This window comes from Phascolarctos cinereus, unplaced genomic scaffold, assembly GCF_003287225.1.
Source record: "Phascolarctos cinereus isolate Bilbo 61053 unplaced genomic scaffold, phaCin_HiC Scaffold_2;HRSCAF=192, whole genome shotgun sequence".
Taxonomy (NCBI): domain Eukaryota; kingdom Metazoa; phylum Chordata; class Mammalia; order Diprotodontia; family Phascolarctidae; genus Phascolarctos; species Phascolarctos cinereus.
The window spans coordinates 331,228,372-331,255,889 of record NW_027555625.1 but is presented as its reverse complement, the minus strand read 5'-3'; the positions used below and the strand labels follow the sequence as shown (position 1 = coordinate 331,255,889).

The 27,518-nt window shown below is 48.3% G+C and overlaps 1 protein-coding gene across 2 annotated transcripts; it reads right to left on the bottom strand.

Moving 5' to 3' along the window:
- Positions 1-1,522: 1,522 nt before the first annotated feature.
- PRR7 (proline rich 7, synaptic) lies at positions 1,523-23,210 on the bottom strand. Of its 2 annotated transcripts, none has more exons than XM_020998856.2 (3): positions 22,883-23,210; positions 2,469-3,271; positions 1,523-2,165 (listed from the first exon to the last, which is right to left on the bottom strand). In XM_020998856.2, the coding sequence occupies exons 2-3, from the start codon at positions 2,911-2,913 to the stop codon at positions 1,774-1,776; spliced, it is 837 nt and encodes a 278-aa protein (XP_020854515.1). In that variant the 5' UTR covers positions 2,914-3,271; positions 22,883-23,210; the 3' UTR covers positions 1,523-1,773. The 2 variants fall into 2 exon arrangements, with proteins under 2 accessions (XP_020854515.1, XP_078006413.1); XM_078150287.1 differs by lacking the exon at positions 22,883-23,210 and adding an exon at positions 6,369-6,662.
- Positions 23,211-27,518: the final 4,308 nt, after the last annotated feature.

The window sequence follows — 27,518 nt, the reverse complement described above, 5'->3', positions numbered from 1 at the left end:
GCCTGAGACATGGTAATTTACACCACTAGGAGGAACTAAAGCCCCCAGTCATTTGCACTAGCTCTTGTAACACAAGATCATTGTATTTAGAAGTAGGAAGGACATAAGAGATTGTAGGATCATAGATGGAGATTGGGAAGGAGCCTCAGAGGCTATGGACTCTAAATTCTTCATTTTACCAATGGAGGAAACTTAGAGATGTCAGATGACTTACCCAAGGTCACAAAGGTTGTAAGTAGCAGAATCCCCCCCCCAATCTTGTATTCTTTCAACCATGACAGTTTTGCATAGGAACCTCAAACAAAGGGCCCTTTGCCTGAGCTGGGAAGAGAAAAAGGAAGGGGTCACTGGCCCAAAGTGTGTGGATCAAATGTGGTATAAGATGATTGGACACTGAACTGTCCTCTCTGTCCTGTGACCCTGACTTGGGGTGGACAGTTCTCAAGCCAGGCCTACTACTCTTGTCCTGCAGAGATTGGAAGAAACTGCTGGAGCAGATTTAGCAGCTGCTCTCCCGGCCCTTGGATAACTATTGATCACCACTGGATGCTGGAATAGCAGTATCTGGGATGATTCATGGAATTATAGGGTTTAGAGAATATCATCTAGTCTAACATTTTACATAGGTGGAAACTGAGGCACAAAGAGGATAACTTATCCCAGGTCACAGGTGGCAAAAAGCAAGAGCTTGGCCTTAACTTCTGACTTTATCAATCTTTCCACTCTGACATGTCAATTATTGGCTGTGTGACTGTGGGGAAGTGACCTCCCCATTTCTAAAATAAGGCTGCAGTTAACTTGACCACTGCCAGTCCTTAAGTTTGGCATATCCAAGGCAGTGGTGATATTTTTCTCATAGGATTTAGAGGTAGAAGACTTCAGAAAGCATCTGAAGGAGAATTCTGCCCAAATATCTGTGCCTCCAGGGAAAGCCTGGTTTGCCAGGACTGGGTCCACACTCCATGTTTCCGAATTTCATTCCTTGGTGTTCAGAGGCAATAAACCAGTGTGGTGTGTTGCAAAGAGCCCTAAAATTTGAACCACAGACTGAGGAGTTCAAATTCTGGCTCCTCTACTTACTAGCTAGCTATGTGACCTTGGGCAGCCACTTATCTAATCTGGGCCTCGGTTCCCCTAAAGAGGGAAAGACAATATTTTGCGGTTGTAAAACAAGGTTTAAAACAGACTAATCCTAGGGTTCTTTTCCAGCTCTCATTTCTATGATCTAGACCCTCCCCCCCCAGTCTTAAAGAAGAGGAAGCTGAGCCCCAGAGAGAAGAGACTTTCCCTGGGTCTTACAGGTAGCTAGTGGCAGAACTCGGGTCTTGGGATTTCGGATACAGGTTTTCTACTACTCTCACTTTAGCTTGCAGAGAGGTCTCTGAAGGTGGAGCTGGCAGAAATTAGGCTACAGGCGAGGGGATCAAACATAGTTGGAGGGATGCCTGGGGTAGGGGTCGGGGACGCCCCTTTTCCCCTTTATCCCCCACCCCTGGGTGCAAGCAGCAGGCTCTCCCTCCCGTTGTACCAAAGCCGATCACACACCTTTATTATCCTCAAAATGTAACAAACAGGGTAAGAAATAGCCCCGAGTCCCAGGGAAGCGTTTTAAAAACCCCCGAGGCCTAAGAAAGGAGTCTGAACGGCCTGCCCTCGGGGAGGGAGAAAGGGAGGAAGACGCGGGGCAGGGCAGGGAGTGGGGCAGCGCTGGCTCCGGTCCGGGCGCTTAGCCCCCGGGGTGGGGCCAGGGGGCAGAGGCTCGGGCCACCCCCTCTATACGGCTGTAGTCCTCCCGAACAAGGGGATGGAGACGGGCAGGCGCCAGGCTCCGTGCTCCAGTGGGTCGCGGTTGCTCAGCTCCGAGTCGGTCCAGCTGGGGAAGACGCGGCGGGAGCGTTCGGCCTGCAGGTAGAGGGCGGGGCAGGGCTGGCCCGGCCGCGGGGCGCTGGGCAGGTGCAGCGCCGACGAGTAGCCCCGGTCCAGAAAGAGCGGCTTGTAGTTGGGCGGCTGCTCCTGCTTCTCGGAGCTGTCGCGGCTCAGGAAGGGTGTCACGATCTTGCGGTAGAGGCCGCGCGTGTCAGTGAGCACCTCGCTGTAGGGCGGCGGAGGCTCAGCCATCAGCACCGCCTCCTCGTAGCACGGGGGCTTGGAGAGGTCCGATTCGGCTGCGAGAAGCCCATGGCCAGGAGTCAAGTTCAGGGCCCTGGGGACACGTTTCCCTCCCCGGGTCCCCACCGCACCCTCCACTCCCTATCCTTTCAGGCAGCCCCCGACCTCCCTCGCGGCCTCCCAAGCACTCCCCTCATCCGACTCCCAGCTCCCAAGGCTGACCGAGGTTCCCTCTTTCCAGGCTGCCCTTCCCCCCTCCTCATAGCCCCCTAGGTCGGTCAAGCCTCCAGCCCAACACCCTCCCAGGTTTGTGCAGTCCCGTCCCCTCTTCCTGGTCGCAGCCCACTTAGGGCGCCCACCTTGGCGCGGGTAGCTCCAGGGCCGGGGTGGCACCAGGACATGAGGCGGGTGCGGATGAGAGTGCGGATGCGAGTGGGGCGGGTGCGGGTGATGGTGGGCTGGGTGGGGCTGATGCTGTGGTGGGGCCGAGTGGTGCAGGGCGTGGGTATGGCCGGGGGCCTCCAGGCGGGCTCGGGCCTGCGGGGCCAGTCCTGGGGCCAGGCCCAGCCCTAGTCCGGGGGGGCTCCCGGCCAGGCTGCCCTCCAACTCCAAGGGCTCCAGTGGCTCCAGGGGTTCGAGCTCCAGGGCGCGCAGGTTCTGCTCTCGCAGCCGCTCCTCGTGGCGCCGCTTGAGGCGGCGGCGGAGGAAGCTACAGAAGCAGCAGAGCAGGACCACGAGGCCCCAGATGAGCCAGAAGCCGGCGAAGCAGGTGAGGAAGGTGTAGGTGCCCTGGGACATCACCATCTTGGCGGCAGCGGGCGAAGGGCTGGGCTGGGGTAGGGGCGGCCCGGGCTCAGTGGGCGCCCCGGGCCCGAGCCATGGAGTCACTCAGCAGCCCTCTCACTCCCCTGCGAACATCGCGGGCCTGGGGCGGGGGCCGGAGGCCGGAGCAGAGGACCCCTCAGGGGCCGGCTGCTAAGAGCTGAGCCGCGGGCCTCACTGTCCGTGGAGCGCTGACCGAGGCCGGGGGCTGCCCACGTCCGGCGGGGGCGGGCGGGCGCGGGAGGCAGCGGCTGGTCGCCCAGAGCCTGCCCCGACTCATTCCCATCGCTCCCGCAAGCCCCGCGGCGTGGGCACCTATTCAGCCACGGGCGGGCTGGATCTGTGAGGGGCAGAGCAGAGGGTAGGGAGGATGGTCAGCTCAGGACTGGGCCTGCTTGGTCTTTACATGCCTGTTTCCTCCCTCTCCCTTCACCTTCTTTCTCTCTCCTCTTTGCCTTCTACATCCTCCTTCTCTCCTTCCTTCTCTGCCTCCCCCTCCCTGTGTTCCTTGCCTGCCCCCCATTCCCCATATCTTCCTCTTTACCTCTTCTCTCTCTTTTCCTCTTCCTCCTTTCCTTTTCTATCTCTCCCCTCCTTGCTGGCCTAGCTCAGAGGGTAACTGTTTCCACTCACTCCACCTTTCAGAGCAGACACTCTGATCTCGTCCCTCCCTCCACTATCTTGCCCCTTGATCCTCCAGTCCCTTGGGGAATCAGCATGTGACTTGTGGTTGGATTGAGAGGACCAGTAGGATGGATAGTTTCGGTCTAGCAACTTGGGGGCTGGGGAAGGAGGTATAGTTTGCAGGTTGAAGTGAAGGGAGGCACCACTGCTGAACTGAAGGCAATTAAGCCTGGGGGAAGTACTGCAGTCCAGGGAACTTGGTTTAGGGTAGTATCTGCAAGACTCTGAAACCAAGAAACCTTGAACCCAGACTAGAACCACTGTCCCTGAACTAGTTGGGTGGTCTGCAGGAAGTGGAAGGAGGGGCTGAATTGTCCAGTTGTGCCAGAAGGGGAGGAGGAGCTGACAAAGTGGGTGGGAAGGAAAGCCTCTAAAAGGGGCAATGTAGGCCAAACAGGCAGGAGGACCAGCTGCCCTCTGACCCCTAAAGAACATTTGCTTTCAAATGATCTGTTGCTTTCTTTAGCTTTCGCCAGACCCTAATGTATTTTCAGGGATTGGGTTGGTTCAGAGGGCTGGCAAAATAATCTTCCGAATGAATTGGTCTGACCATTGAAACCTTCAATCAATTATGAGTTTTCATGTCACTCCAACTCTGAGGATCTTTTGTGACTCTTGCCAACACTAAAGGATTAAACAAACTCAGGCATTACAGTCCCTTTACGCTCTAGATCCAACCCCAGCCTTTTTTCACTGCATTCTGCTCTGTATTCCAGATAAACTGGACTCTAGCTGTTCCCCAATCTTATCCTGGCCTTTCTGGCCTCCATCCTTTTTTAGTAGCCTTCATCTTTGCCTGTTGAAATTCTCTCACTTCAAAGTCCAGTTCCTCTTCCCCAAGGCCTACTTGTTTTTCTAGTTTCTGCCCCACTCCCCCCTGCTCAGATTTCCCTAGAATACCTTGCCTAGATCTCTCCTCTGCCCCATCACAGTCTACCTTGTAATCACATTCATTTGTGTACATGATAGACAACCCCCCCTCCTCATTTAATTACAAACTCCAGGAAAGCAGGGCCTCTATTCCTTTTCAGCTTTCTTTCCCCAGCCTGAAGACAAGGCCTTGCTTAAGGCGGGTGTTCAACAAATTTTCATTGAATTTAATTTGTTAGGGAGGGAAAGTCTGAGGGGAAAGGGAAGGTGTGGAGGGAAGAGAAGGAAGGTGGAGAGAGGGCCGGTGTTGGAGGTCAGGAAGGATGGGAGATCGATAGTGAGGGGGTGAAGGTATGTGTGTAGAAGAGGGCCAATAAAAGGGAAGAGGAGTGCTGGGAGTAGAAGGGCGTCTGTGAGCAGAGCTCTTTTGAAGGAGCCCATTCCTGGCTTCCAGGTCAGCGTTTAATCCTTTACTCATTTCCCTCTCCCCACCCTCCATCTCTCTTCTTCTGTCCCCATTCTCAAATCCTGCTTGATCTCCTCCCCCGGGACCAGAGTCCCCCATTGGCACAGAGTGACTGATGATGTCACTGGAGATGATGACGTCACTAAGGCTTCCCCCGGGTCGGCACACATTCGTTTTCCCAGGTTCGCTCCCTAAATATGGGCAGGAGGAGGGTGTAAGCTCAGGTCATTCCACTGAGATCCCAGGCCTGAAACAGGGCAAAGCTCGGGGTAAGCTAGAGTTTGTTAAAGCCTCAGGCAACCTTAGAAAAGGAACTCCAAACTTCCCTTAACCGTGCATTTTAAATCCTCTCTCCGGGGAGCTGTCCAAGCCTTGGAAGAAAACGACAGAAAGCTCCTCCGCGACCGTCAGTCCCCCTTTCATGTCCCAAACCTTACTAGGGACTTGTTCTCAACAAGTTCACCCATTTTCTCTTCCCAGATCTCCATCTGAGCGCGACCGCACAGGGTAAAAGCTTTGGGTGGGTTCCAGCGGCCCTCTGGCACCCTGAGAGCCTCAATGCACAGAGCTGACAGGTCGTTTCAGATATGTGTGGGGGCGGGAAGCGGGGCGGGGCATGAGACAGCTACAGAGGCCGAAGTCAGAAAAGTAATCTCAGGGTCCTGGAGGGAGGAAGGTGCGAGAACTTGACCGGTCTCCCTCCGGATACTTAAAGAGAGCCGCGGAATATAGTAATAATAGCCTACACTTCTATAACTCTTGCTTAACACATAGTAGGCGCTTAATAAATGCTTATTGACTGACTAATAAATGTTTCTTTCCTCACAATAACCCTGCAAAATAATGCAAAGAAAGATATAGGGAAAATCAAGCCCAGAGAGATTTAGTGAGTTACTTGCCCACGGTTACGGAGCTTGGAAGCTTAGTGTGGCAAAGTCCACACTAGAACCCAAGTCTCTCGGCTGGGGCTCTTTCCACTACGCCATGGTGCCGCGCTGACTGGAAGTGTCCCGATTTCTCCAACACCTATGGGCATGGAGCCCGTGCCCCTGCCCCTCCCCGCTCCCTAGGCATAGCCTGTAGACATCTATTCTGCCACGCCTCACCTACATGCCACAGACATAACCGAACACATTGTACATGCATGTGCCGACGTCTACACGTGCAGAACAGCGCTTTACGGAAGAGGCCATGGGCCACTCTTCCACCTCCCAAATCCTGGCCTGGCCACCCCTCTATTCCCCAAAGCTGCACACTTGCCTTGGGGCCCTGTTCTCCCGGAGACTCCCGGAGATACCAACCTCCTGGTCTTTACCAACGCCCCCAGACGCTTAGACTCGCAGCCACAGCCTGGGTTTCCCCCACTGGTGGGACACACCCGCCCACTACCATCCAGCCCAGCCCCTCCCCGACACACCTGGGGGAAGCACCCCCAGCCTTCCCGTAGTCGTTTCTGCAGGTGGGGCGGGGGCGAGGCGGGGCTCCGTAAGAGCTCAGGAATAGCTGGGCGGGGGCGGCCTCGTGCCAGGCCCCGCAACGTGCACCCAGCCCGAGAGGTGTTGGTGGTCCAGAGGCTGAGTGGAGAGCCTGGTGAGAGTGAGGGTCCCTTTGTTTCTTCGATGCTCACTGAATGGGGTGGGGAAAGAGTTCAGGGTTGGCCTCTCTCTGCGCTAGCTGCCCGGAACACTCCCTGCTCAGGGTGTCTTTCTCTACCTCCTTCCCGCTGTCGCATTCCCGCCCCCCTCGCTGCCTGTCACACTCCTTCCCTCCCCCATTTCCTTGTCCTCACCCCCTCCCTCTCTCCATCACACTGCATTTCCCTGGCCAAGCCTCTCCAGTCCCCTTTTCTGCCTGAGGGAGATGGCAAGGATGAAGGCTGGCATCTTCTCCTAGAGAGAGTTAAAAATAGATATGGGCATGGGAAATGGGAGCCTCTGCTTCCTCTTCTGGCACAGGGTCTTGGGGCCATTCAGCCGTTAGTGGCTGCCTGGACTCTTTTCTAATGATCATCTGGTTCCTTTGAATCTCCAAGGTCTGGCACCTCAAACCCAGCCACCTCAGCCTTCCACTATGGAAGTGGATTCTCCCTGCCCATAGGTGTTTAGGGCCCCGGGCAGGTTTCTGTTCTTCCCATGGACAGTCCCACTCTCTCCACAGATGTGACCTGACCATCCAGATTTCACAGGGACTTAAAATCCAACTCAAGATCCGTCTTTTCCAGGAAATCTTCCATGATTCCCCCTAGGTGAACCTCTCTCAAACCTTATGTTAACTTTTTGTTTTGTCAAATCTTTAATGTTTCTCTCAGGCTAGACAACTGTGGTTGTCTAACGGATAAGGAGGTCAGCCTCAGAGTCAAGAAGACCTAACCCACCTGGGACACATATTAGCTATATGCCATTGAACAAGTCACAACCTTTCAGACAACTTTCTAAACCTACAAATTATAGATTGTTTTCCACATTGGGATTTTTTTTATACTGAGGAAATCATAGGACCAGACCAAAATGTCTTTCATAGGATCTAAAACTGAGCAGTAATTTGGATCTTATCCAGCCCAACCCCCTCATTTGACTGATGAAGAAACTTGGGCCCTGGGGTGGAGGTGGGGGCAGGGAGTGTTTGAGGTTGCACAAGAAATAAGCAGAGGAATAGGAATAGACCCAGTCTTCTGAGTCCAAATCTTTCCACCATACCACGATGATGCACTTTTCATGTAATGTATATTACAGAAATCAGTCTTATTCCCCTAAACTTTACAGAAGCTGCATGAGGACAGGGACTGTGTTTTGGCTATATTTATCTCCTAGAACAATTCTCTGCACATTTGTTGTTCTGTTGTGTCTGACTCTTTGTGACCCCATTTGGGGTTTCCTTGGCAAAGATGCTGGAGTGGTTTGCCATTTCCTTCTCCAGCTCACTTTACAGAGGAGGAAACTGGGGCAAAGGGGGTTAAGCGACTTGCCCAGAGTCACACAACTAGTGTCTGAGGTCAGTTTTGAACGCAGGTCTTCCTGACTCCAGGCCCTTTATTCACTTCACCACCTAGCTGCCCCAGCAGGTGCTTTATAAGTGTTTGTTGTTTTGAATTGTGTCAAAGAATTGTACGGTCAGGGCAGAGTTATTGGATCCTGGATGTCGACTTTTTCCTGTCGGTGCCTCTCTCTTTTCTAATTCTCCCACCTTTCCCCCACCCCCATTCTGCTCTTCTTTCATTTCCTTTCATCTCCCTACAAAAGGGGGTCTTAATCTTTTTGCTGTCATGGGCTTTTTTTGGTGGGGGCAGTCTGTTGAAGCCTGTGGACTCCTTAGAATGATGTTTTTAAATAGTGAAAGGAAATTCTAAATTTCAGACAGAGGTAAATGAGGAGAAAGGTGTTATTCCTCCCCTCCCCCTGCCCCCATCTCCTCAGTTCATGCACCCTTTGATTCATATGGCTTTCCTGCCCTTGGTGCACCAGTTCCCTAGTTCTGGGGACCCCCCGCCCCACACACATTAAGAGCACCATGAGGGGCCTGAGAGTTGTCTTAAAGACATATCCATGGACTGAAGAGCTGGCAAGGTCGTGAAGGAGCTGATTAGTAGGCCTTCTCCTCCTTTTGGTTGGGAGAAAGGTGAGCCCTGGAGACAGACCTAAAACAGAGAAAAGGCACAAGCCAATTCTACCTGGTGGAGTTCGTTCTGCCATGTACCACTCCAGACTTGGGATAGTCCCTCCACTTCTTGGGCACTGTGTTCTGAGTTGAGACAACGGCAGGAACAATAGCGCCTGCCTGCCCGCCCCCACGCCAGCCCCTCCACACAGCTGCCATGGCGACGGAGCCCAGAGAAAACCACGACATTGCCGCCTGCCCAACAATGCTGCTGCTGCTGCTGCCAGTCACTTGGAGTTAATTAAAGCTGTTGTTCTCCTTTTTCTGAAACCCTGGGGAAGTGTTTCAGGAATGCTCCAAGACAGCCAATCACATGCATTTAAAGGGACCCAGGCCTTAGTCAGGGTGAATGGCAGCAAGGCTGCCCTCCAGGACAGAAATGGGAACTATAACCTCATGAATAAACTGAGGCTGGCAATATCATTGTAGAATTTAGACCTGGAAGTGGCCTTCTAGAAATCATCTAGGTCAACTCTTTCCTTTTCCAGGTAAGGAACCAGGCCCACAGTTAAACGTAGTGACTGCCCAAAGTCACCTGGGTAGTAAGTGGCAGAAATGGAATTCAAATTCAGCTCCTCAGACTCCAAATCTAGCACTCATTTCCTAGCCCCATGCTGCTCAAAAGAGGTAGGGGAGGGACAGGAGGCACTGGGGAAGACTTCACTTTTGGCTGCTCAGGTTACTAGGCACAGCAAACTCTTTGGGAGTGGCAGGGGAAATGATACACTAGATTGTCACTCAAACCTTCAGAGAAAAGAAGTGATTAAGCTTGGAGCTCCATGGTCAATGAAGAGCACTTTCTACCCCTTCCTGACCCCTTCATTCTGGGAGGATCCCCCCCAAGAGTTCACCCTTGACCCTTTATCTTTTTCCTCTGCTCTTGGTAATCTTGCTCACTGTCACCCCTGTGGAGAGAACTCCTAAACCTCTCTTTCTGGCTCTGTCCTTTCTTCTGTGCTGGAGACCTATGAGTCCAGGAGCCTAATGGACATATCTACCTGGATGTCCCACTAGCACCTCAAACTCAAAGGTGTCCCAAGTCAAGTTCATTGTCTTTTTGCGTAAACCTGCATCTCCTTCTTAGCTTCACTATTTGTCTGGCACCACCAGGAATCTTTGTCTGATTGTTTTTGATCCTTCTTTCTTCCTTATCTCTAATATGAGTCATGGAGTTCAAATCCATCTCCTCTTCTTTATTGCCATTGTCACTATCCCACTACAAGCCCCCTTACCACCTGTCTATATAATAGACTTCTGCATGGGTCTTTCCCTGCTCTCCCCACTTCAATCCAATCTTCACACTGTTGCCAGAGTAAATGCCCTGTCTGTCTATCTGTCTATCTATCTATCTATCTGTCTATCTATCTATCTATCTATCTATCTATCTATCTATCTATCTATCTATCTACCTACCTACCAATCTATCTACCATCTATCAACCCATCTCTGTCTGTCTATCTATGTGTCTAATTGTCCATCTTTCTTATGCATAGATCTGGTCATATCACTCTTCTATTAAAACATTTCCAATGGCTCCCTATTGCTTGATGAGTACCATTCAAAGTTCTTTGCCTGGCATTCAAGGCCTTTCACAATCTAGCATAACACTGCCTTTACATAGCATTTTACTCTTCTCCTTGCAATCTATGCTCACCCAAACTACATTTTCTGTCCCTTCTCTCCCCTCCCCTAACATAATTATGCTTCTTTGATTCTATGCCATTGTTCACTCTGTTCTTTCAGTCTGGAATGTCCTGCCTTTTCTTCTTAGACTTTTAATTCATATCTATCTATCTATCTATCTATCTATCTATCTATCTATCTATCTATAGATAGATAGATATAGATATATATAGATATATATAGATATAGATATATATAGATATAGATATATATAGATATATATATACACACACACATATATATATATATATATATATATATATATATATTTAACACCTAGCTCAAATGTCCCTTTCTCCAAGAATCTTGTTCTGATCAGCAGTGACCTGCTTCCCTTCCCCTCCCCCCATCTTATAGAACTTTGTCTTGAACTACTCTCATGTCATATTGTGTATGATTCCTCCAATAGACTAGGAGGTCCATGAGGAGAGAAACCCTGGCTCATTTAAACAATCTTTCTCAGAACCTAGCACTGTGCTCTGCAACTCAGTAGGTGTCTAATCAGTGTTTGTTGAATGCATTATGTTGTAGACTTGTCAGCACCCCATGGCATACATCCTTGTGAGGCTCCACACAGAAAGCTTTAGGTTAAGCCAAAGGCTTCATATGATAAAGTGGAGGAATCACTAGTAGGATCTAAAAATCTAGGATCGAGTCTTCATTCTTCCACTAACTCACTAGGTGACTGTCAGAAAGTAATTTCCTCTCTCTTAGCCTCTGCTTCCTCACCTGGTAAATGAGTGCAGTGCTTGGCACATAATAAATGCTTAATGAATATTGTTTGTAGGAATGTATGTATGTGTATGTATATATATGTATGTATATATGTGTCTGCCTATCTGTCTAATCTGTCTGCCTGTCTAATCCCTCTATCCATCTCTATCTGTATCTGTCTATTTAATCTATCATCTATTTATCTATCTAATCATTTATTCTATCCATCCATCTCTCTGTTTATCTCTATCTAATCTGTCTGCCTATCTATCTGCCTATCTATCCAATCCATCTCTCTCTATCACCTAATAGTCTAATCTATCCATCCATCTGCCCATCCACCCATCTACCTGTCTGTCTCCCTGTCTATCTATCCGTTTTTCTATTTGTCTATCTATCTATCTAATCTGTCTGCCCCCCATAATCTACTATGTCTATGCATTTGTCTGCCTATCTATCTGTCTATCTATTAAAATTATTCCATACAATTGTTGTGTGGATCAAGCAAGCTTTCATGTAAAGAGTTTGCTATATGAATACCAATTATGGTTCTTATTAAGAATACTGGGCAGTAGCCCTCAGTACTTCAGCTGGAGAGAACTGTGAGTTACCTGGGCAGCTAGGCATGTGTCCTATGCCATGTCAGGCATGGTGAACAAACATTATTATAGGTATCTAGAGGTAGAATGGTGGTGTATAAAAAGTGCTGAACTAGCATTAGAGGACCTGGTTTTAATTCCTGACTCTGAAACTTCATTTTGGAACCTTGGATGAATCATCTAACCTCAGTTCCCTCATCTATAAAATGGGGATAATAATACCTGCACTGTCCACAGGATCATAGATTTTGAATTGGAAGAGACCTTAGCTTTAGAGGTCACTGAGTTCAACCCCTTCATTTTGCAGATGAGGAAACTAAGGCTAAGTGGGGTTAAGTGACTTGTCTCACACAGAGCTACTAAGTATCTGAGATAGGATTTGAACTCCAGGTCTGGTACTCTAACATACTGAGCCACCTAGTTACCATATAAATATAGATATAAAGATTGAAAAAGATATACCTCAATGGACTCTTTGAACAAAAGAAAAATTCTAGAACATGTTATTAATGACATGCTTTGTGAGTACTTAGAAATGGAAGTATGTGTACCTATATACTGGAAAAGCAAATAGCACTTCACTCCAGTATCTTTGCCAAGAAAACCCCATGGACAGTACTGGTGTGCTATGATTCATGGGTCAGGAAGAGTCAGACACGACTGAATGACAACAATACCTATTTATGGTTTGTATACAGGGTGTCCCAGAAATCTTAATGCAGTTTTAAGCCTTGATCCAACGAGCTTTTGTCAAATGACATGTGGCCTGTCTACACCCAAGACCTGAATTTTCCTTCACTGCTTGACTTATCCTCTTAGCTGGCTTAGTTTTGGGTAAGTTAGAACATTATTGGATGGCAACCCTGGACATTACAATTCTATAGCAATATTTGATTATAGGAAAATCAGGTCAAGGAGCAGTACTTCTCATTTGCACCTGCATCTCGTAACACCACAGGATCCAAGAGTTAGAGCTAAGAGGGACTTTGTTGATAAAAAGGCCTATAAAAACAGGAGCCATAATTATCTACTCATAAAATTGTAGTCAATGGGCTCTTCACACTACAAGAACCCAGCCCTGTGACCAAAGCATGGAGAATCTAGATGAGGAAGGACCTCTACCTCTATGGTCCAACTCCCAGGCATTTTATTTTATTTTTTGGTTGGCGAGACAATCGGGGTTAAGTGACTTGCCCAAGGTCACACAGCTAATGAGTGTCAAGTGTCTCAGGCCAGATTTGAACTCAGGTCTTCCTGACTCCAGGGCCCATACTCTATCCACTTCGACACCTAGCTACCCCCAAATCCCGTGCATTTTAAACAGCTCCTGGGGAGGGATTGAGGGTCCAGGCTGAAGAACCAAGGAATTGATAATAATACGCTTTCTTCCTTCTCTGAACTCCTGAACCTCTTACTTTTGGGATTACTCATTTGACACTTCTCACATTTTGATTTTTCCTGCCTGGATTCCAGGCTTGGGAAGGATAGAACATAAATGGTTAACAGGGAATTGAAACCCAAGATAAGTAAAGAGATTAAGAGAGAGTCCTTAGCAACCATCTAGGAGTTCAGGTTATCAGACCCAGGCCAACAAGGTCATTAGACCTAAGGTCTAATGCAGATGAGATTGTTGAACAATTGTTAGTGAAAAATCAAGGACACTTCGACCCAAAGGACACCCTCTAGCACATAGAGAATCCAGACAAGGCTATCTTTAAAAGCTTGTTGACTGACTGACTGCCTGACAAAGGCCAGGGTAGTTAGCAAACTTTGTAGCAGATGGTAGTTAGACTTTGGTAGTTAACAAAATTTCAGAACACATTATTAAAATTGTGCTATGTATATAGTTAGAAAGAGAAGTACTCCTAACTTCGGTCGGGACTCAGCTTAAATCTCATTTTTTGTAGGAGGTCTTTCCCCATCTTCTCCACTGCTATTTCTTTCCTTCAAAGATTGCCTTCCATTTACATTGTACGTATCTTGTATGTACATAATTATTCACGTTTTCTCTCTCTTATAAGGTGAGCTCCATCAGAGCAGAAACCATGTTGCCTTTCTTTGTATTCCTAGCACTTGGCAATAATAATGCTGAATAAATGTTTGTTGATTGACTGGTCATCACCAGAGCCAGAATGGTTCAACAAAAGCAGACTTTCTGATTAACTTTTTTTTTTTGATCATTTACATGGCTGCTAGACTGATTCTTGCATGACATTATATTGCTTGAATTAAGCCCTGGAACGCTGCAAAGCCTCCTAAACAAGATAATCATTCATCTAACCCCTTGGCTAACTATCCACACGGGAAAAACCAAGTGGATGGAAAATACCCATTGTCTAGCAAACCATAGAGCTGATTTATCAGTACAGTGCAGTTAACTTGTCCCCAGAATTGAATAGAAGAGGATGAGCAGGTTGGATTATCTTTGGAAACTGTCCAGTTCTTTTAATGACTCCAACTTCCTCCTGAATGAAACAAAAGCCAGCTTGTTTGTTTGATGTTAACAAGATTCTTCTGGTGATTCTGAATGGCTACAAGTGATGGAATACCAGAGTCTCTGAAGAATTACAAGTAAAGGTCACTCAAAAGCAATGGAGAAGCACATAGTTGGTGTGTACAGGTTACAAGTTACTAACGAAGAATTGCACAACTGAGCTGGTGTGAAGGATGTTACCCTGCAGATAGATGATGGGAAGAGGTGAGCCAGTCAGGTAGTGACAGTGAGGATAAGCAATACCCTGGATGTTCCCTTAATGTCCATGAGTTGTAAGGAGATACAGAGGAAGGCCCTGAGGGTGCTGGGTGAACCCCCATGAAGGACTGACAGGAAGAAATGGGTAAAAGTCACCCAGGACAAGTAGGCATGGATAGATTATGCTCTGCGTCAGTGGCAGGAGAGCCCATATCAATGAAATGACACATCCACTGATGTTCTGAAAGACTAACCTGGTATACAGATCAAGGGAATGCCAGAGATGTGGAGAATCTGGATTTTTTAACAAGACATTTGACAAAACCTCTTAAAATATCCTTTTGGGCAGAGTGGAGCAATGTGGCTTAAATGACAGTACAGTTGAATTTGGTGCTAAGGTAAAAAGCAGTAATCAACTGATGTCCACTCAGAGGGAGGTCTCTAGAATAATGCTCTGGAGGGGATCTTTAGTAAAATGCTCTAGAGAAGGATTATAAATTTAGGGCTGGAAGGGACCTTAGAGACCATGTGGTCCAACCCCTTTGTTTTACAGTTGAGGAATTGAGGCCCAGAAAGATTAAGGAACTTGCCCCAGCGTCAGACAGCTAACATTTTTTTTCTTTTAACCAGGCAATTGGGGTTAAGTGACTTGCCTAGGGTCATACAGCTAGTGTCAAGTGTCTGAGGGCTGATTTGAACCCAGATCTTCCTGACTCTAAAACCAACACTTAAGCCACGAGGCCATGCTGACTTTAAAGCGTTGTTGTTCAGTTGTTTTAAAGCATGTGCAGTTCGTCTTGACCCTTTTGGGGTTTTCTTGGCAAAGATACTGAAGTGGTTTGCTATTTCCTTCTCCAGCTCATTTTACAGATGAGAAAACTGATTTACTGAGGGTCACATAGCTAGTAAGTGTCTGAAGCTGGACTTGAACTTAGGAAGATGAGTCTTCCTGACTACAGGCTGGGCGCTCTACCCACTGAGCCACCTAGCTGCCCCTATAAATCATTAGGGATCATCTAGGCCTCTGGACTCTAGGGGAAGCACCTTGTAAAGTGAGAAAAACCCTATAGCCTCTCGAGTGTGAGGACCAGAATTCAAATCCTGCCTCTGCTCTTTACTACCTATGTGATCAGAGTCAAGTACATTAAATGCTTTGGACCTGAATTCCCTCAACCACAAAATAAAATGGACTCCTTTCCAGCTCAAAATCTCTGGTCCTATGAAGTATATTTGATCCTATTATATTAAACACTTTTGTCAATGACATATATGAGCATGGAGGTGGTACGCTTACTAAATTTGCAGATGATGCAGAGCTAAGAGGGAAAACATATTGGTGCAAAATCAAGGTTAAGAAAGCTCTTAATCAGATGAAATACAAGAGGGATAAATGTAAAATCTTTTACTCAAGTTTAAAAAAAATTAACAAAAGGTTTAGGATGTAGAGGGATGGCCAGGTGTTCATTTAAAAAAGAAAACAGTGTGAGGGTCTTAGTGGACTTCAAGTCCAAATATGAGCCATCAGTTTGATATGGCAGCCCCAAACCTAAAGCAATCTTATGCTACATTAAAAGAGACATAATATGCCAGGAGGGGATTTCCCACTGTATTCTACCATAGTTAGATCACATCTGAGGCCCTAGGTGGCACCACAGAGCACAGAACACTGGGCCTGGAGTTAGGAAGATCTGAGATACTTCCTAGCTGTGTGACCCTGGTCAAATCACTCAACATCTGTTTGCTTCAGTTTTCCCTTCCCAGTTTAACCCTCTTTTTTTTTTTTAACTTTTAGGCAATTGGGGTTAAGTGACTTGCTCAGAGTCACACAGCTAATAAGTGTCAAGTGTTTGGTCTGAGGCCAGATTTGAACTCAGGTCCTCCTGAATCCAGGGCCAGTGCTGTATCCACTGTGCCACCTAGCTGCCCCTGCCTCAGTTTTCCCAACTGTAAAACAGAGATAATAACAGCACTCATCTCACTGGTCATTGTGAGGATCAAATGAGATAATATTTATAAAGCATTTGGCACAGTGCATGACATAGCATATGTAGGTGCTATGTAAATGTTTGCTCCATTCCCTTCACATCTAAAGTACCTCATTCAGTCCTGAGTGACTCACTTCAGGGAGAACCCTGATACATTGGAGTGTTTCCAAAGTTTGGTGACCAAGATGAGAAGGGGACCTGAGAGCGTGTCAGTGGAGAATCCTTTAAGCAACCAGGAGATGGTTAGCCTGGAACAGAAAAGACAATGTGGGTATGATGACTGTAGGGTTATAGTGGAGAAGAAGGCCCAGAGGGCATGGGGAACTGGGCACAACGGGTAAAGTCTTAGGGTCAAAGATTTTGGCTGGATACAACAAAGAATTTTCTGACAATTAGAGCTAACCAAAAATGAAATGGGCAGCTTCTGGAGGTGGTGCGTCCCCCTTCACTGGAGGTATTCAAGCAGAGGTATGATGACCACTTGTTGAAGTTGTTATAGAGGGAATTTTTGGTAATGGAAGAGCTGATCTAATATGCCCTCTGAGGACTCTTCTTATTGTGAGATTCTTTTTTGTTTGTGTGTTTGTGAGGCAATCAGGGTTAAGTGACTTGCCCAGGGTCACACAGCTAGTAAGTGTCAAGTGTCTGAGGTTGGATTTGAACTCAGGTCCTCTTGACTCCAGGTGCTGTATCCACTGCACCACCTAGCTGCCTCTAATTCTGAGATTGTTGGTTCAACAAGAGTATCTAATATTGTTAATGTTCTGTATAGCAAACTCTGGTTTATAAAGCATTTTTATTACATCTGTATCTCACTTAATTCTCATGATAGCCCTATGAGGTAGATTCAGGAGGGCCCATTTTCATAGGGATTAGAGCTAGAAGTGACCATCCACCTTGTCCAACATCTACATTTTGCAGACGAGGAAACTGAGGCCAGAGAAGGGAAGTGAATTTCCCAAGGACACACAGCCGGCAAGTGGTCCAGCAGGAAAAGAACTCACTGTGACTCTTAGTCTGGATCTCCTTCTATACAGCAGTCTTTCAACTAGATTGTAAGCCCCAGGCAGGCAGGGGCTCTCTGTGGCTTATACTTCTGTTCTTAGCACAGGGCCTGGAGCCCTGTTTTATGTTGCTTTATCATTTTCAAAGTGATTCTACTGTATAATACATCAACGTTTCCCAGACACCTTAGAGCTATTTGCAAGGAGGTATAACTGAGGCAGGGGCTTCCAGTTTTATTGAGGACATAGGACAGATACCTAGCAAAGAGGAATCCCAAAGCCAGGTGGAGGGAGCGATCACTGAGGACTGGGCCTTCTGTGAGGGAAGTGTCCCTTGACAGAAAGGTAATTAACAGACAAGTAGAGAGAGGGGGATTCAGAATCAAAGGGCCCTGGTTAGATCCCCAGCTCTGCCATTTACCAGCTGTGTGACTTTGGGCAAATTACTTCCCCTATCTGGACCTCAGTTCCCTCTTGTATAAAATCAGGAACATTGGACTAGGTCTAAGGCCTAAGGTCCCTTCAAGCCCTAAGTCCTACAAGAAGAAAGGCATTCTGGGAAAGGCAACTTGATTTTCTTGACAACTCCACCAGGAATTCACCGTCTCAATTTTGTCGATGAGGAAAATGAGGTCCAGAGACAGGGGGAAATGACCTCTCCAAAGTCACACGACAAGTTCGTGTTTGGGGCTGGGACTTAAACCAAGATTGACTGACTTCTAATTTGGTTAGTGTCTCCACTGTACCACGTGCTTCCTCTATGAGTTCTTTGGGCCCTGACTATCGCACTGTTGGGGCATCCCCAGCCCCTGTTCTGCAGCCTCTCCGGCTCTGAATGCCTTGGCAGCCTATTTATTGAGCCTGTGGGGTTCCTGACCCAATGAGAGAAGCCCCTGAGCCAGTGAATTCTAACCTGCATGACCACAGACATAGGCTTAAAGCCTTGGTTTCTTAATCTGTAAAATGGAAACCATCATATCTTTGTCTCTGACAGGTAGTCTGATGTGGAAAGAGTACTAAACTAGATAGGGATGTCAAGAGGTCTGGGTTCTAGTTCTACCCTAGGCCAAGTAACTGTGTGACCTTGGGCAAGTGACTTTTCCTCTCCTGGCTATAGCTTCCATCTCTGTAAAATGGGGCAGCATCATCACTCCCCTGCCAGTCTTACAGTGCTGTCAGGAGGATCAGATACAGCTGCTATTAACAACGATAACGGTAATGACACCAGCAATAATAGCTGATCTGTATACAGAACTTCATGTTTAAGAAAGCACTCCCCATTTGTTACCTCATCCTACCCTCTCACCTTCTCTGTAAGGGAGATGAGGAGCAACTACTGCCACCATTTTACAGAGGAGGAAACTGAGACCCATAAAGGAGAAATAACTCCTCCAAGTACACAGAAGAGCTAGGACTCAAAACCAAGGTTTTCGAATCCCAAGTCTCTACCCCCAAAGTGCATATAAAACACTAGTCACATGTGAGAGCTGATTATAATAAAGAGAAGGCTAATGATGTACATTTCAAATACAAAGTGCTACAAAGACTTGGAAGAGAAATGCTGCTTTCTATTGTATAAGAATCCAGAGAGAAAGGCTGCATCTTTCATGTAGATCATTTTAAAAAGGGGAAACTGGATTTTCTGCCACCTCCTGCTTTGTGCCCTGGAACCTCATGATACCATCCCCTCCCTCTGATCAATCCCTGAAGAGGTAGACCTGGTCCTTGCACGGTGGGTCACTAGTCTCCCTCCTCCTGCCCTCATTTTCCGTGTTCCCGGCATGGAAGTTGGGCCGGGCCTCTGCTGATTTTCGGCCCACTTCTGCCACTCAGGGCTTCGAGTGAAGCCCGCCTCTGACAGACTCCCCTTGGACGGCCTCACAGTCCTTCCAGGTCTGTGCCCTGCCCCAAAGAGCAGATTGGAAATGAAGATGGAGGGATAACTACATCCGAGTCTCCACAGTACCTTGGGAAGAGAAGGAATCCGGAATTATTTAGCCTGAAAAACAAATCAAACTTCAGGGTTCAGAAACGGGCTATAATCCCTTAGGGATTTAGATTGAACAAGGCCCTTCCCCACAGGTAGATGTGTGAAGAAGGCTGATGGAATGTTTATACATTTTCTCATAAAGAAGATTCTCACCTGTCTGGGATGGTTTAAATGAAGCCTTTGAAAGGCTTGGATTAGAGTATTTATAGAATACCCTAAGCCAGCTAAGAAACTTGGGGGAAGAGATGTGCAGGAAGAGAAAGAACAAAAGGAAATGGGAGTAGCGCTTGTCATGACTGTTTTGCAGATGGGAAAATTCAGAGAAGGAGCCTCCCTCCTCTGGTGACCTAGGATGGCCATGAGTTGCTCCAGGCTAGGATTAGAAGCCAAACCTCTGAATTTTCTGTCTGTTTCTTTTCCCACCATACCACCCTACAATGCCCAGCCAGAAGGGCCATTTTACATAGGCCCATTTTATAGGTGAAGAAACCAAGTCATTGAGATGAACTAAATGACTTAAAAGGTTTAGAGCTGGAATAGAATTTAGAGATCTTCTCGTCTTACTGATGAGGAATTGAGGCACAGATAGGCAAAATGACTTGCCTAAGGTCAAATAATAATAGCTCACATATATAGAATGCTTTAGAGTCTACAGAAAACTGCTTATTTAATTTAATCCTCATGACAACCCTGGGAGGTAGGTGCTATTACTATCCCCATTTTACAGATGAGTAAAATGAGGCTGAGAGAGGTTAAGTGACTTGCCCAGGATTATGAAGCTGATAAATAATTGAGGGAGGATTTGAACTTGTCTCCCTGACTCCAGCTCCAACATTTAAACCACTGTACTATGCTGCCGCAAAGGCAGTAGACAGGAGATGAGGCTGAATTCAAACCCAGGTCCTCTGACTTCTGACTTAGTATCAAAGAAATTGGATCTTGGACTTGTGCTTGCCCGGACTGCATCCCAAGGCCTCCCATCCTTAAGGTCCCTTCTAGTCAATGCCCAAGAGAAGGCTCCCAGCCACCAATGTGGGCTCAGCACTCAGTGCTTCATCCTTGACTCACCAGGTTTTTCCATAGCATGGGCACCATGTGCTGGTGCAGGGGCTCTTGGCATTACAAGGAATAGTGACCCCAGCCTTGTGTGTGCAGGGCTGAGTCAGGCAGCCTTGGACAGCCATTCATTCCCTGGCTGCTGGGATGGGAGGGAGGGCAGGGAAGGGGGCAGGTCATTTCCTCTGACTCAGATCTCTTTTCTCACACAGCAGCTGCCATGGTTGGAATGTGGGCCCCTAGGTTCAATCTCTGGGCCTCCCCTCATGGGGCCGGAAAAGGGCCCCAGGTTTCCTTTAGGCCCGGGCCATCTCAGCACAGGCAGCTCATTGTCCTCAGACAAGAAAAGGACACTTATGGCCCCAGGAACAAAGGAAGAGAAAAATGTGGCTGAGCTCCGGCTGGCTCCCACATGGACGCTGCAACTGCCATACGTCAGCAATCTGCTCCCCCACCCCTCCTCCTCTTCCTTCTCTTCCCTATTCAGCTGCCTCCCTCTCCTTGGTATTTCCTGGGAGAAGCAGACAGGTCTTGGATCAAGTAGAGATCTCAGGATTCCAGACACGGTAGATGATTCAGATGGGTTTAGGAAAGAGAATCCTGGAACGTTTCATTTGCCATGAGGGCCCCTGAGCCAGGGAACAGGGAAGGCTTCTTTGGGAGAAATGGAGACGATAAGGTCTCTTGTTAAAAAGACTGGGAGCTCACTGCAGCATGGGTTCAAGTTGGAGAGACAAGTCAAAAATGAGGCTTTTGGCCTTGGCTCCCAAGTCATAGGGGAGCCCTAAGTCCACCAGAGGCTTCCTAGCCTGCCAGCTGCTCCCCCCACCCCCACCCCATTTGTAGTCTGATGGATCAGCTCTGGGGGGGCTCAGAGGCAGCTACCCCATACATGCCCTTTTAGGGGTTAGGGGCTGGGGGAGAAACAGGTTTAGTGGAATACTCTCAGACTCTCCCTCCCTTACCTCTTCACCCCAGCCTCTGCACCTCTCAGGGGATGGATGGATGAGTGCATGGACCCTCTGAGGATAAAGGGACTTTGGGAGATCAGGGTGCTCACTGGCAGTAACTCTCATGTCTCAAAACCCTCCTGCAGGCTGAGCCGGCTCCTCCTTCCTGTCTTCCTTCATGGCTTGGCCTTATGGACTGTCTTGGGATGCCTGAAACTCTCAGGGTCCTAGCCTTATAATCCTATTCATTGATCTAGCTTTTATAGCTGCCCTTTCTGGGCATCAGATCACAGAGGAAATCCATTTAACTCTTAATTGGGGAAAGGGAGAGCTCTCTCCATTCTTTACCTGAGGAGGAGGAGGAGGAGGAGGAGGAGGAGGAGGAGGAGGATTGAAGTAGAAAAGCTGTCCCTCCTCAGGGTGAATTCAAGGCCCAGAGTTCAGAGCCCATGATGGGTCAAGGAGCAGGCAATTCTGGCTTTCCCTGGACCTGAGAGAGAGCAGAAGTAGGCATGGCCTGTTCCAAGAGGGAAGGCAGTATGCCTTGCACGTGAAGCACTATTTTGGACATCCTTTGCTAGTTCTTCACAGCTAAAAGCCCTGGGCTTATAGTCAGAAGACTCATTTATGCAGTCCTGAGTGTCATTTCCCCTCTTAGTTTCTTCCTCTCAAATGTGGGGGTGGGAATGGGATTAGACTAGACAATCCCTAAGATTTCTTCCCTAGTGTTGACATCTTATATTCTAAGGCCCTTTCCAGCTCTTACATTCTATTTTCTGTGTCCTAAGGTCCCTTCCACTCCTGACATTCTATGTTCTATGTTCAAAGGCTCTTTCTAGTCCTGACATACTATATTCTGGGTCCTATGGTTCCCATTAGCTCTAATATTCTGTGCTTTGAGATCTTTTCTAGCTCTGATATTCTGTATTCTATGTTCCATGGCCCTCTCCCCATGCTGATTCTATGTTTTAAGGTCCCTTTCAGTTAAGATCCAAGAGGACACCCCAGGTCTGGGAAGAGGTAGGGATACCTGCTGGGCTGGAAGCCCAGGCTGCCCAGGGTGGGGCCCAGAGGAGAGAGGGCCTGCCTTCGGGAACAGGAGATTCCCTTTAGGTAGTGGTGGTGGGGGGAGGGCCGAGGCACCCACCCTCCTGCAGCAGCCGGGCTGGGGGTGGGGACCGGGGAGGAGGCGTCTCTGGGTTTCATGAGATGTGTTTCCCTGGTGAGCGCAGCCTCTTTGCCATGGCAACTGTTACCAAGCGAACCAAGGGCTCTCTCGCTCTCCCTCTCCCCGAGCCCGTGCTGGTGTGTGTCGGGGAGGGGGGGGAGAGAATGAGGATTGGGGTGAGGGGGTGCTCCCTGAGCTGCCGGGCGCTGTGTGCAGGCAGCGTGGTGGTGGTGGGGGAGGGCGAGAAAGAACCGGTCCTGGCCAGAGCCCGGGGCACGCAGACCCCTGCCTGGCACACACCCACCTGCCTCCTGGCCAGGAATCCTCAGGGCTCCCCCTTTCCCTGCCGCCCCCCCCCCACCCCGCGGGCCTAGGAGAGACCCCTACACTGCCTTGGCCCTCTGCCCTCCTTCCCCCCGCGGACCGCGCTACTTACGGGCCCCGGCATCTCCTCTTTCTCTTCCTCCTCCTCGGGCTGGTCGGCCGGGTGTCAGGGCCGGGGACCTGACAGGGCCGGGGTTCCCGGGCCAGGGACAGCCCAGAGACAGCAGGTTCCAAGCTCCAGTCTCGAGCTTCCTGCGCGCGGGCGCGTGCACCAACACACAGAGTGCACACTCACACATGCATGCACACACACACACATGCACACACAGACAGACAGACACAAGCCCGGAACAGAGCGTGCGCGTGCCCAGACAGGAGCCCGCGCGCGCACCACGAGCCCTCCCCTAACCAAACCCCAAACTCCACACCCTCCCCGAGGAAGGACCAGCCGAGACGCGACGCTGGAGAGCGCACGCCCGGCACAGCGCCCCGGCCCCGGTCACTGCACACTCACACCCTGCTCTGCTCATGCACTGACATACTTGCTACAGGCACACGCGCGCGCGCGCGCGCACACACACACACACACACACACACACACACATACACACACACACACTGCACTGAACAGCACGAGGGCTGGGGGGTTGGGGGATGAAAACGAGGGGAAAGTTTGGAACAGTACAGAAAGGAACAGGATTGTCAACCCTGCTGTATCCAAGCAACCTGTTTTCTCGACTTTTTCCAGGTATGCTGACCAGCCTGGTCAGGGGAGGGAAGAGAGCAGATAGGAGCTCTGTAAAGAATACAGGAACCAACCGTGGGCCTTCCTTATATTTGATCAGCAATCTGCTTCTCTGCTTACAGCTGGCCCACCATTCATTTCAACATTTCAAGTCAACTTGACAGACATTTATTAAGTGCTTGTGGTATGCAGACATCTGTGCTTGAGTCCCTGCCTTTATAGAGCTTATAGTCTATCGAGGAATACGATGCATACACAGGCATTTCAATTTAATTCAACTTGCATTCCTAAAATATACAAAGCCCGATAGATAACTTCTCTGATCTTTGATTCCCAACCAAGGCCTGAAACCCACCTCACTCCTGAGCTCTCTGCTCCCTGAGCCTGCTGGTCTTCCCAGCCTCTGGCTTCTGCTGCCCCATTTCCAACCGGCTGTCTTCATTCCTGTACTGCTGTCACAGACTCAGGATGCCCTCCTCTACACAGCCAGGACCACAAGAGGGCGCCCCTAGAGCTCATTTACAAGGGAAAGGGAAATCAAGAAATAATATGCCAGGGCAAAAATCATTAGAAGTATGAATAAATCTGTCAAGTCCCAGACAAGGTGGGCTTCAGCTTTCTAAAATATTCTATAGTGAAACCTACCCCAATCCTCCCTGACTCTTCTTATTCCTCCTTACAACTGAAAAGCTCTAGTTCCCTCAGGGGCCCAGAAGAGAAGAGCATCTTTTTTTGTTTTGTTTTTCTTGTTGTTGCTTTTTCATGAGGCCATTGGGGTTAAGTGACTTTCCCAGGGTCACATAGCTAGTAAGTGTCAATTGTCTGAGGGTGGATTTGAACTCAGGTCCTCCTGACTCAAAGGCCAGATCGTTCCACTGCACCACCTAGCTGGCCTGAGCGTCTTTCTTTTAGAAAGCACCCTACCCCAATTTGGTGTTATCTCACCTGTGCTTTCTGGACCAACTTCACTTGTCTATTCTTCTAATTCCAGGCTCACTCCTGGCTAATCAGGGAGCCTGCTGATGACAGGGGCAGGCTTGTGGTGCCCCACCCAGAACACTCCCTTAATTCCTCTGGCTAATTGATATTTTTAGGATCATAGGATTTGAGAGTTGTTTTGAGATTAACATGGCCAAAGATGACACCTGCCCTGTCTCCTAGCTATTAATCTTCCTATGTTTACCTAGGGTGGGCTTAGAGAGCACAGACTGACATTGGAATTGTACTCCAAGCCTTTACAGCATGGTAGAACTTGCTGAGGCCTGTGCTCAACTAGCAGTCTTCAAGAACCTGGGGTCATCCCGCTCAGGCAGAAGCGTCACAGGGAAAGGATGCCCTGTGGCTCTTGGCAGCTCGGCGGCACCCCTGACGCACTGCACAAAGGGTGGGTGCAAATAAGATCGGTTGTCTGGAGATGGATTTGGATGTGTCATATAGCCAGAGCGAAGGACCAAAGGATGGACAACCTGTGTATGCCATTGGTACCCAGGTACTGAAAAAACATCTAAAGTAGGAGTTTTAAACCATTTTTGGTCATGGATCCTTTTGGTAGGCAGTCTGGAGAAGCCTGTGGATGCTTCAGAATAATGCTTTCAAATGCATAAAATAAAATACTCAGGAAACCAATTATCTTGAAATAATGATCAAAATAGTTTAAAAAATGTTCATGGACCCCCTGAAATTATCTAGGGACCTCTTTGGGGGGTCTGTAGACTCCAAGTGAGTGGACCTATTTACAGGAGGGCATAGCCAAGATTTCCACAGGATGTGGAGGTGTGGATAGGTTATTCCATGCATGATCAGAGGGAATTATTCCATTGGTGAGATCACAGATCCATCAGTGAACTAAAAAGGCTTTTAGAGCTGGAGGAAAAGTAACAATCCAGTCCAATATTCTCATTTTATGGGGGAGAAAACTAAGGCCCAGAGACAGAAAGCCACTTGCCTACAGCTACATATGGAATGAGTGGCAGAATCAGGTTTTGAACCCAGGTCAAAACTGCACTTGTCTTGACGGAGGAATGAACAACGAAATACAGGCAAATAGGATAGTTTTCAACTGACTCATAGGTGACCCCCACAGTTCAGAAGCACCTCTTCCTTTACAAAGGATAACCCCATCTCAAGGACTTGTATAATGGGTGTGGAAGGAGTATATTCTAGGGAGATAGTGAATATGTTAAAATACGAGACCAGGGCTGGGGGGAGGGATCTATGTTGGCTAGGGAGGGAAAAGAAGCCAGAAGAGGGTTGATGAATGGCAAGTTAAGGATTGAGGTACCAAGATCCTAAAGAGGGCAAAGAACAGATCTTAGAGGAATAAGGGAGAGAAAAGATAGAAGACTTAAAATCTGTGAAAATCCCTTCCCCTATTTGGGCCTCAGTTTTCTCAGTTGTAAAATGAAGATGACTTCTAAGATCACTTCCAACTTGAATATTCTATGATTCTAAGGATAGAAAACTATGGTCATAGGGGAGACTCTTGGAGTTCCAAGGGGAGAGGAAGGAAGACTTTGGTTAGTGCTGTCAGAGGACATGGTATCCAGGGAGCTATTGAAAAACCTTCCCTTCTTTTTTGAAAACATTCTTCAGTTTCAAAGAAACCATCTTCTACTGCCTACCTCCCGTTCTAGGGCTCACCCTTATAAACAAGGCCAAGGGAAGAGAGAGAATAAGCATTTATGTTGTTGTTATTTATCCTTTGCGTTCAAAGAGGACCAATGACATCGAGATGTTAGGGTAATGTCTTGACTTGTCTGTGAATTGGGTTTAAGTGAGGCACAGTTGCACAAAGTAATCAGCCTCATTTTCTCTTCCAGTCATCAAAGTCTAGTGGCAAGACAAAAATCAGGATGACCGGCGATGTCCCAGGATGATCCCGTGGCATCTTTGATGTCTCAACCAAGCTCTGAACACATCCACAGCACCTGCTTCAGTTGCCTTCATGGCTGTTGGAACAAAACATTCTCATTTGCTCATTCTGCCAGGGAGGGGGATTCTCACATGAGGGGTAGACATCCCCCTAACTCACCAGTGGGTCTGAGGCCTATTGGTTACCCTCAACCTGGTTTAGCTTGTCTGCTGAGATGGTTTTATTGGAGTGTGGCTGCTGCCCTTGCTACAGCTTCTTGGAGCCACAGGTGAGAGCTGGGTGACAGGGGGACATCAAAGGTGGATGAGAGCCCTGAAAATGACTTGGCAAGCCCTCATAGCAGAGGTGCTAGTTCTCCCTGAACACCTCATACACCCCAAGCATTTATATAGCACTGTGCTATGTGCTTTTTACAAACATTATCTCATTTCATCCTCACAAGACCCCTATTTTATTATCGCTACCTTACAGTTGAGGAAACTGAGGCAAACAGAGGTTTAAGTGACTTGCTCAGGGTCACACAGCTAGTGGGTGTCTGAGACCAGATTTGAACTCAAGTTTTCCTGACCCCTGGTCCAGCACTCTATACAGTGCACCACCTGGCATAAGATACCAAGTACTGGAAGTGGGGTAGGGAGAAGGTTATTGCTGTGCCAGGCTTAAAGCCAGGCCTGGAAAGGGGAGGAGGAGAAGGAGGAGTTTAGCCCTGAGCTTCACTCACTAAACTGCCCAGTTCTCAGGAATGCAGTTATAATTTCACTAGCACTTTACTTATACAAAGCACCTCTCTCTTAATGGCCCTGAGGTGGGTAGTATAATTATTACTCCCATTTTACAAATGAAGACACTGAGCCCTCAGTTGCCAAATGTCACACAATGAACTAAGTATTTGGTCTGGGACTCAGTCCCAGGCCTTCTGGCGCTCAGGCCAAAGCTCTCTTCACTGTTTCTCTAGGGAACCTCAGTCAAGCACCCACATGCTTTAGCAGATAGAACCAGGGAGGCAGAGGATTACTTTGGCCCTGATGTTGTCAGGTTCATTCAGTCTCCTCCACTGATTTTCTTCTGCCCTGGAACTTCAAGGGCCATGCCAGGATCTCACCAAGGCCCTGGCTGTGAGTAAGGGAAGCC